The sequence below is a fragment of the Rana temporaria genome, chromosome 9 (assembly GCF_905171775.1).
Source record: "Rana temporaria chromosome 9, aRanTem1.1, whole genome shotgun sequence".
In the NCBI taxonomy this organism is placed as follows: Eukaryota; Metazoa; Chordata; class Amphibia; order Anura; family Ranidae; genus Rana; species Rana temporaria.
The window spans coordinates 67,368,970-67,380,455 of NC_053497.1; the positions used below are offsets into that span (position 1 = coordinate 67,368,970).

The 11,486-nt window shown below is 43.8% G+C and overlaps 1 protein-coding gene across 1 annotated transcript in view; it reads right to left on the reverse strand.

The window, feature by feature from the left end:
- The window catches only part of HS6ST2 (heparan sulfate 6-O-sulfotransferase 2), a 417,487-nt gene extending 406,300 nt beyond the window's left edge, over positions 1-11,187 (reverse strand). The window contains exon 1 of the mRNA XM_040323717.1: positions 10,492-11,187. Coding sequence (XP_040179651.1) covers positions 10,492-11,000 — 509 coding nt within the window. The 5' untranslated portion in view covers positions 11,001-11,187. The remainder of the gene's footprint in view (positions 1-10,491) is intronic.
- Between the last annotated feature and the right edge of the window lie 299 nt (positions 11,188-11,486).

Genomic DNA, 11,486 nt, shown 5'->3' on the forward strand with positions numbered 1-11,486 from the left:
ACATTAATCCAGATGCTGACAGACCAGAGAGAGATATGTTACCTGATCTAATTAATGAACTGCTTCATGTCCAAATGCGATTTTCTTTGCTACAGATTGCCTTTAATAAATATTCCAATGAATCTAGTAGGGTGTTGCTGTCACTGGTTGCATTCGTCTTTTTCGACTACGATTGCTTTAGTTAATGATAGGCATATGGAAATGCCTGCCAGTGTCCTTGTTATACCTCTGCATTTACCTAGCATCTGGATCTGTTTTTATTGTAACATATAACAGGCTATGATTAAACGCCCACAGTTAGTTGTGCAGCTTCGTGTATCAATTTTAAAGCGAACCCGTGTTGTACTACAAGTTCACTTTAAAGCAAATCGTTTCTCCTCTTTCACTAAAATCTCATCAGCATGCAGCTCTGCATGGCGATATAAAATTGACTTACATTTATTAGTCTAAAGAAAATGTTTGCGCTTACTTAAAAAAAAGTGAAATTGTGGCCGGAACTCCGCTTTAAAAGTGCTGTTTTTCCACTTCCTGTTTAAGTGAGGCACTGGTGATGTATCAAAGACTACATCACCAGTGCCTTCCCCTCATATGATGTGTACTGTCCCATGTTCCAGAAGGCAGACCCAGAGTGCAATCAGAATGAAGGCTGTCATCCTGATTCTAGCTGTACCGCCTAGTTACTGGCCTGGAACAGGATGCAAGTTTAGATTGCACTTGCAGAATGCTTGTTCCAGGTCAGCGACTCCCTAGGTCAGGGGTCTCAAACTGGCAGCCCTCCAGCTGTTGTGCAACTACAAGTCCCATCATGCCTCTGCCGGGGAAGTCATGCTTTTAACGGTCAGCCGTGCAATGCCTCATGGGACTTGTAACCTTGCAACAGCTGGATAGCCACCAGTTTAAGACCCCGGCACTAGGTAGTGAACTATAATCACAATGGCCACCCCATAGCCTGTCCCTCAACCACGTTAGCAAGGTCACTTCCCATTTAAGATCTGGTTCACACCTATGTGCTTTCTGGTGCACTACAGTTCATTTAACATGGGTTCCTATGGAACACGTTAACATCTATGCTTTTTTCAGCCGCTGCATTTTTAGAAAGGGTCAGGGACTTCTTTTAAAGCAAAACTGCTTCTTTAGTTTCAATAGACATCAATGGAGAAAACGCAGAAAAGCACGTACTGCGCTTTTTCTGCAATTTGTGCTTTTTGACCTTCCCAACAACCAATTAGCCCCCAAAAAAAGTGAAATCTCTGTAAAATTGTGTACTGTATGCGATCATAAGCAAACTGCATAGGTGTAAACCAAGCCCAATGCCTTGTACACCAGATCGGAATTTCCAATGAAAAAAGTCAGACGGAATTTTTTCATCGGATATTCCAGCCGTTGATATTTTTTCCCGTCGGAGTTTAGAAATAGAACATGTGTTATTTTTTTCCGATGGAAAATCCTATGGGAAATTACGATCGTCTGTGTGGAACTCTGGAGGAGCAAAAAAACATGCATGCTCAGGATCAAGTCGACACATGCTCAGAAGCATTGAACTTCATTTTTATCGGCTCGTCGTAGTGTTTTACGTCACTGCGTTTTGGACGGTCGGAATTTGGTCTGACAGTGTGTATGCAAGACAGCTTGAATGGAATTTTTTTGTCTGTGATAGAAGCAGGGGTCAAGTCCTGGTGAAAAAAGTGTGGGAACTCCCACCCAAGATCCACTCCCCCACGTTCATATGCATAATTACTAAACCGAATGTTTTTTTTTTTTTTTTTTCGATCCACTGTACCTTAGTAATCCTTTATGTTACTGGCCGCTTCCTGTATATGGATTCATCGGGTAGTGTTCGGGTAGTCCGCAATGTCTTCTGGGAGCTTTTGTCATTGTTCCCAGGAGACATTGCGGAGGTCTGCCGCGGGATTTAAAAAGAACTTTAAGCAAGGACAAGTACAGGAAGCGGCCAGTAACAAAGGATTACTAAGGTTCGCCTGCCCCTGACAGTGACTCGAGCTGGGCATCGCCGCTTAGTGAAGGATTGGCTCGGCTGCTCTAGTCCTGCAAAGGGAACCGAGTTCCTGCTGTGAAAAAAGTGCAGGAACTCCGTTGCCACGCGTTCCCACAGGACTTGAGCCCTGGATAGAAGGAATGATACAATTCATTAATAGACCCCTGTTCGCTGATTTCTGTGGTCAGTGCAGGTCCTCAAAGCTTCAAGATCAATCCTTCTGTTCAGGGTTTCTAAACGAGACCAAGCATTTCACAGGTAGGATCATCCAAGCACAACGCATACTGGCCAAATCCACTAAAGAGGGAAGAGTTGGTGGATGACAGATCTGACTCCAATAGTAGTTACATTCCATCGGATTTTATCCCTTCTGAAATTCTGATCGTGTGTACAGGGCATTACTGCCCTCACAGGTTCTCTTTAAACCACATCTGTCTCATATGAAAAATTTTCTAGAGCAAATTGAATCAACGTGGATATCACTTTTAAATTTGAGTGGGCGCTGCGGAGAGCTCCATAGTGGAAAATCAAGTTTCACCCCTTCACCTTTATCCAGTTCCTGGACACTGCAGATATTTATCTAATATAGGAACACCCAGAAAATTTTGCATTACACTATTACATTAATTTGGCCATTGCCAGACATGCTATTACATCTATTAAGTCACGCATATTATGTAATATCAGTCACAGATTGCCTTAAAATAACAACAAACCATTCATATGCTCACATACATCCTTTTATTTTATAGATATGTTATATATTAGAAACGGCAGAAAGAAGGCAGGTTGTGGTGGAACAAAATCATCCAATCACTAAATTGTTTCATTTCCATGAATGCAAAAAAAAAAAAAAAAAACTTGGCTTCTCATGCTCAGTGACATTACCCACGCTTATATAACACATACATCCAATGTACGGCTAATGTATATTAATAGACAGCAAAGATGTGCATCCAACGTGAGCAGTTAACTGAAGCAAATACAAGTGGATTGATGTTTGATAGCACACTCAATCCTATTGTATGTGCTTCATTACATTCTTGATTTGCCCACAGAATGCAGAATAGTGAACATATACAGTATATACAGCATGCAAAAACCATATGTGAATACATACATACAAGCAGATAGAGAAGATTGATATCTAATCAATCTATAGATAAACAAATACAATATGTAAATGGCAAAAAAATATAAGTGCTGCAGAGTATCCTAGCAGTAAACAGCTGAAGGAATCCAGCAGCAGCTCCTATTGTATCCTTGTTCCATATATGCTTATGTATACATTTCCCCATGATTGCGTGCGGTACATTGTTCCCTACGCAGCCAGTGAAACCCTTTCTGCTGACATCACATATTATTAGGCAATACCTTTCATTTAATGTTCATCAATATCACAAACGCACATTAGTTTCTAAACATAGACAAATTCCTTTCCATTATTTCCAATGCATCACTCAGTACATAAGTAATAACGTGGCTATATTTCCATGTAGCATTACGGGAACCTTGATAATGAGCACGTCAACAAAAATGCATGCCAACATTAGCAGCAGTAAACCCATTACATTGCATTGACACACATGGTTCTTGAGTTGGCTGTGAACGTTAGAGGGTGGTCAGAGTTGGTGGCACAGTCTGACCAGGCTGTCTTATAAACAGGCACATACTCATCTTAAGAGAAAACAATAGAGACAGGCTGAAAATATTATAGTCTATCGCGATTTCTCTACAGATCAATCAGCTGTGGAAAGTCTGGGGTGCTCAGCTAGTGTCCATATATAGGACGATGATCTCCCAATGCAGCCAAGAATAGGCAATTGTCATGTTTTTGGTGCCAAAGAGCAAAAGCAGCTGAGAACTATGATTATGGATTGGTTGCTTGAGGTACTCTGCTCTGCACCTCTCTCTATTGCAGGGTCTCCAAACTTTTCAGTAGGAGGGCCACATAGTATATTTTACAAATAATTGCAGTTCTATCAAATGAACAAATCACATTTAAATAGAGTTTCACTTGGGAGATTTTGTGTCGGGCACCTCTGTGCGGTGGGCTCATATCAAGGGCCCCCGAGGTAGTTACAGTAGGTGACCCTTATGATGAACTTCAGACTGCCCTGGATGGGTTCTGAAACTGTGGTAAGGTGAGTGGGCTAGTACAGGTGTACTGCCAAACATATACACCTGTATTGGCCCACAAACCTTCCCACAGTTTCAGAACCCATCCAGGGCAGTCATCACCCCTACCTCGGGGGCCCTTGATAAGAGCCCACCGCACAGAGGTGCCCGACATTGATTTTCTCTTACAACCTCACCCACACGGAGTGTTAACACCGGTGACAGTATTTATAGGAACCATTTCTAGGTCGCGCCATCACCCCTATACCACACCATTCCAAAGGGGGTTTGGAGACTACTAACTTAGAAGAAAAAAAGAAACCTTCAGTAAATCAAAGCAAAAAAATGCCAGATAAAAAGTCCTCGTCAATTTCCTTGTCTTACATCAAGTCCCCATCACAGCAGTCTCCCTTATACCTGTATGAAAGTACCTATTGGATTTCCCCTTACATGAGGGTCCCCATCAGAGCTCCCCTTACATGAGAGTCCACATCAAAACCCCTCCAAATGAGAATCCCCCAGCACAGCCCCCCTACATAAGAATCCCCCTTAATCCCCCCTACATGAGAATCCCATTTCAGAGTCCCCCTTAAAATGAGAGGGCTAGAATAAAATGAAAAATAAAAATCTTGCAGCAGGCCATATTTGGCCCATGAAATCAGGATGTGCTTTCAACAATTATAATTCCATAACGTGAATTTTGGCTGTTTGCTATGAGTTATTGATCTCAGCATATCATCAGTACCGTCTGTGTTGCCCTACTGAAAACAAAAGTCCAAACCAAGAAATAATCTGCAAGGTGCATTAAGCCACAGCAAACAATCATCTCTCATTGCTCCCGACACTTCCAATAGATGAAAGTCATGTTTAACTGGCTGCAAAGAGTTAACTCGTATCACTGCTCATTCATGGTCCTAATACATACGCTCCAAAGTGGTTTCCAAATAATCCACGCTTTACAATCAAAATGCCTCTTAAAAACTCCAAATGGTGAAATGCACAACCAAACACATAAATATGTGAGCTGCAGTACCTCCCGGAAGATGTAAAATTCGGTCCAGTTTTGTGATATACATACCCCTGCCACAATATGGCTTGAGGGCGACATTCCTACTTAGATCTGTAGCTCTGTGTCACCTTCATCTGCTTGCTGGACTCTAAATGAACATCAACCCACAGGTGAGGTCCTCATTGTGTTCTCCATCTACTGTATGTTGCCTACACATCCCAAACCTGGAACATGTCTGAGTAACAGGCTTATCTCGCGTACACATGGTTGTCGAAAAATCCGGCCGCGTGTAGACTCCATCGGACATTTGCTGTTGGAATTTTCCGACAATAAATGTTTGAGAGCTGGTTCTCAATTTTTCCGACAACAAAAGTTCTTGGCGGAAATTCTGATGGTCTGTAGGCAATTCCGACACACACTAAAATCCTACGCATGCTTGGAATCATTGAACTTCATTTTTCTCGGCTCATCTTAGTGTTGTACATGACCGCGTTCTTGACGTTCGGAATTTCCAACAGCATTTGTGTGACCGTGTGTATGCAAGAGAAGTTTGAGCGAGCAATTTGTCAGAAGAAAATCCACGGTTTTGATGTCGGAATGTCCGATCGTGTGTACGTGGCATAAGGCTTGGTTGACAAAACAAGCACATTGAGCGCTAAAAGACTGTCTTCCCATCATAGTGTCATGATGACAACTGAAGCACAAGAGTTAGTAATAGGCACAAAATAAGCAGGGCAGCCACAAAGTGTCCCCAGTGATGGTGGGGAAAGAAATTGTACACAACCAAACCACTGGCAGGCACTCATATAATGCTATAATACACCAGAATGTAAACTGTCCATGGGCCATATGTGTGGAGCTAGTGATAGTGATGATTGGAAGTCCGGGGCCCAGTAACATAAGTAGCCAGAAGTCAAATAAAACACAGTTTATTACAACAATGAAGCAGTAATAAAAGCACTTGGTTCACACTGTCGCAACTTGGGATCCGACTTGGGATTTCATATGTCCGTCAACGACAGCTGTCCTAATTAGTACTACTGAAGTCACTCCGACTTTAAAAAAAAGTCCCTGTACTACTTTAGGGCGACTTCTATCAGACTTGAGCCTCAAAGTAGTACTCAAGTCACCAGAAAGCCTCCTGGAAAAGTTCTCACTGTTAGTTGCGACTTTTAGATCACGGCAGTGTGAAGCGAGCCTTAGGCCCCATACACATGGGAGGATTTATCCGCGGATACGGTCCAGCGGACCGTTTCCGCGGATAAATCCTCTCGAGGATTTCAGCAGATTTCTCTGCGATGGAGTGTACTCACCATCGCATTGAAATCCGCGCCGAAATCCTCTGGCGATGACGTGTCGCGCCGTTGCCGCGATTATGACGCGGCGACGTACGCGACGCTGTCATATAAGGAATTCCACGCATGCGTCGAATCATTACGACGCATGCGGGGGATCCCTTCGGACAGATGGATCCGGTGAGTCTGTACAGACCAGCGGATCCATCTGTTGGGATGGACTCCAGCAGATGGATATGTTCTGCATGTCAGCAAATATCCGATCTGCTGGAATCCATCCCAGGGGAGATATATCCGCGGAAAAAGATCCGCTGGCGTGTACACACCATAGGATCTATCCGCTGAAACCCATTTGCTGGGATTTATCTGCGGATGGATTCTATGGTGTGTACGGGGCCTCATAGATGAATGATGGATTCCCGTTTACAGACCAATATCCAGCTTGCAGGGAATATTATATATATATATATATATATATATATATATATATATATATATATATATATATATATATATATATATATATATATATATATATATATATATATATATATATATATATAAATTCTACTAGCAGTAGAGTGATTCTATGTAATGTTTGGAGTTCTACTTTAATATATTAAGTCAGATGACTAAATGAATACATTATACAGCAGCAAAAAAGTCCTACAGCTTAACTGAATTGGGCAACTGCCCCTGAGCCCATGTGGGGGCCCCAATCATTAATGCTGCCTATATAACAAACTGTACAGGAAAAAATAGGAATTCCAATTCCCTTCAAAATCCTTTCTACCTCAGTATTCTATTGCTCGAGACTTTAGCTAGCTCATAGTGGTGAAAATAATATTTGGTGCATTATCATATTGAATATATATATATATATATATCTATATATATATATATCTATATATATATATATATATATATATATATATATATATATATATATATATATATATATAATCATCTTGAGAGCCAAACAGGACAGTCAAAGGTTTCCGCAATATAAGAAGGACCCCCTTCGCCTTAGGGCCCTGCAGATTTTGGTTATGCTACCAAAGCAGGCTACAAGCATCACAATCACATCCCTTATAATTTTATCGGCACAGGTTGGGCGTTTTCTGCGCACACCGTGCATACAGATGTATCCTCCAGGTTTTCTACACACAAATTCTACATTAGTCAGCGAATGTTAAACCAGCTTAATGTCCTTTAAAAGCCAAATTTTACTGGCCAATAAACATTTCCATAGACGGGAAAAGGGTAGAGAGTCTCAGCATAGAGCATGGGTATGGACGCAGAGCAATGTGGTACACCTGTACCTCTTTAGCGACTCCGAACATTCAGCCTGGCTTAGTCTGCCAAGCACGTTCCAGCACAACTTAATATTCTGGGCACAGACCTATGCATTTATGGCGGGAGATGAAATGTTTATTACCACCGCTGTTAATTAGCTCACCCCCGGATCATATAGTAAGCCACAAATTACTGTAAGGGTTACTTCATTATTTTATAAAAAGTACAGGATGAGCTTTTCTTTCTTTTAATTCATAATAAATGTATTTTACTCAGTTTGGTACCCAGTGGAAGTCCAGAATGTCAATATTTAAACAAAGAATAAAAAAAAAAAAAAAAACACAAATTGTTTGACAAATAAAGATGCCTTCCAACTTGAGACATTAACCCTTTCTAGGGTCTTCTGTAGCACAATACTGATGTGCACAACATAAAAACAAATGTAACATATCATCTTTATGTTGTAAAGTTACAAAATATGTTAAAAGCATAATACAAAATATTTAAAAATCAGCTGATTTGTTTTTGCCAAAGGTGAATACAAAAAAATATTTGGATAGGCAGGACAGATTACATTTTTAGGGAATACAGTTCATGATTTGGATGTGAACCGATCTGATGGTGCATAGATGTACGCGTTCAGTGATATGGATATATAGATATAGAAGATAGATATAGAGAATAGATAGATATAGAGAATAGATAGATATAGAGAATAGATAGATAGATAGATAGATAGATAGATAGATAGATAGATAGATATTTCAATGTGTGATCAAGAGTGAGAGTATTTGGAGGACAAAATATTTTTAGCATGCAGTTAATGATTTCGATGTGATCAGATGTGATGGATGGATGGATGGATGTGCAATGTATGGGTGAGTAAGTGGCATTACAACCAAACGTTGGTGTCGCCCTGCAGGAAAGGTGTGGGAAAAGCACACATCTGAGATAGGCACAATGGGGATCATAATCCACGCATGCAACAAAATGCAAGACAATGGTTATGAAAACTGGAACAAAAGAAAATGAAAGCGCCTGCACACTGCAACCACATGCATGCCTTTAGAGGACAAGAGTCGTTTTGACAGTTAGGATCACACCCACTAGACTGTAAGCTCTTCTGGTTACTCATGTAGACAACCTGCCCAAAAGCATCTTTAACAGAAATAGACATATGACCTCCTAATTATATACAGCACAGACCCTTCTCCATTCTGGGTAGATTTATGACCTCATATATACAGCAGCCCCATCTTGCATGGAAGCATAACCCCCAATATATACCACAGATCTCATCTTGTATAGAGGCATGACCCCCCATATATACTACAGCCCCCTTTCCTATGACCCTCTATATATCACAGCCACCCTATCTCATATAGACTTATTCTACCCCCTCCACATATACCACAGTCCCTCATCCTGTATAGACATATGACATCCTATAGACCACAAACCCCCCCACACTGTTCAGACATGGCACCCCTCCATATACCATCCTATCCTGTATAGACATATGACCCCCACATATACCACCCCATACTGTATAGACATATAACCCCCCATATACCACCACCCAATCCTGTACGGACATATGACCCCCACATATACCACCGCATCCTGTATAAACGTCTATACAGGATAGGATGGTATATGGAGGGGTGCTATGTCTGAACAGTGTGACCCCCACATATACGACCTCATCCTGTATAGACGTATGATCCCCCCATCCTTTATAGACGTATGACCGCCCCCCCTATATACTTCCCAATGCTGTATAGACATATCTCCCCCCCTATATACCACCCATTTTGTATAAACGTAGGTCCCTCCTATATACCACCACATCCTGTATAGAAGTATCACCCCCCCCCATATACCACCCCATTCTGTATAGACGTATCACCCCCCCCCCTATATACCACCCCATTTAGTATAGACGCAGGTCCCTCCTATATACCACCCCATCCTGTATAGAAGTATCACCCCCCCTCTATATACCACCCCATCCTGTATAGACGTATCACCCCCCCCCCCCTATATACCACCCCATTTTGTATAGACGCCGGTCCCTCCTATATACCACCCCATCCTGTATAGATGTATCACCCCCCCCCCCTATATACCACCCCATTTTGTATAGACGTCGGTCCCTCCTATATGCCACCCCATCCTGTATAGATGTATCACCCCCCTCTATATACCACCCCATCCTGTATAGATGTATCACCCCCCCCTATATTCCACCCCATTTTGTATAGACGTCGGTCCCTCCTATATACCACCCCATCCTGTAAAGACGTATCACCCCCCTCTATATACCACCCCATTTTCTACAGACGTACCAACCCCCCCCCTCCCTATATATACCACCCCATTTTGTATAGACGTAGGTCCCTCCTATATACCACACCATCCTGTGCAGACATATGATGCCCCGAGAATATCTTGTACAAAAGTATGACCCCCTATGTACACCACAGCCCCCCCCCCCCCCCCCCCCCAGGTACCATAGCCCCCATTCTAAACAGACTTCTTATGACCCACCAATATATTATCACCCTCCCCATCCTGCAGAGGTAAGTATGGGCTATGGATGGGGGGGGAGGGGGCACCATTGATGAGGGGCCATGCTGGGATGACAGATGTCACATGGAGTGACAGGAGAACAATGTGGGCACGGTAAAGTTTCCTGGTGGGTATGATGATGACACACAGAAGTAGTGGGGTGTCCTTTGTGCCCCCAGTGTAGGGGGGTGTGGTGGGTGACTGACCTGAGGGGTCTGAGCCGGATCTCCTTCTTGTTGTCCACCACAGCGGGCACACAGTTGGTGAGTTCGGTCCAGTCGGCGTGCAGCCCGCAGCTCCAGCCGGTGGAGAACCTGGAGAAGAGCCAGGTGTCCTTCTTACCGGGCCGGTGACAGGTGCACTTCTTCTGGCCGGCCTTACACTCGCACGGCTGCTCCAGGCGGATGTTGCGGACCAGGTGGCGGCCGAAGGTGGTGCCCCCGGTCTTCTGGATGTGGAGGAAGACGATCAGGTCGTCCCCGTTGATGTTGAAGTCCATTTTCCGAAGAAGCTCCTCGGCGCTGAAATTGAATTTGGGGCTGAATTTGGCCGGACTCTCGTCCTCCGCCCAGTACGGGTCCACCAGCGATGAGCTGAACGCCTGCAGGCGGAGCTGCTGGCACTCGGTGCCCGGGCACACATACTGCAGGACGATCACCGCGAACAAGAACACGATCACCAGGGCCAGCAGCAGCTTGTTGGACTTGTCATCCATGTTCACATCCGTGCCGGCCGACAGATAAGACCATTCCGACACCCAGCCGCTCACACCGGGGGGCACCGGGAACGTGGGCAGTCGCTCTGCTTCATCGCTCCTTTCTTCTTCACACCAGTCCCAGCGATCCGTCCTCTCCACAATGTACACACACGGCTGGAGAGACAGGAGGAGGCGAGGGACACGCCCCTACCGCTCACACCTCCCTCCCTCCCTCCCCGGAGAGCCCGCCCCCAACACGCCTCCATTCTACTATCCACTTCTGTCTTCTCTATCCCGAACCACGCCCCCTTCTACTATCCACTGCCTTCTCTATCATAACCGCGCCCCCTTCTACTATCCACTGCCTTCTCTATCATAACCGCGCCCCCTTCTACTATCCACAGATTGTCTATCCATAACCGCGCCCCCTTCTACTATCAACAGCCGTTCTCTATCCATAAGCGCGCCGCCCCTTCTACTATCCACTGCTGTCTTCTCTATCCC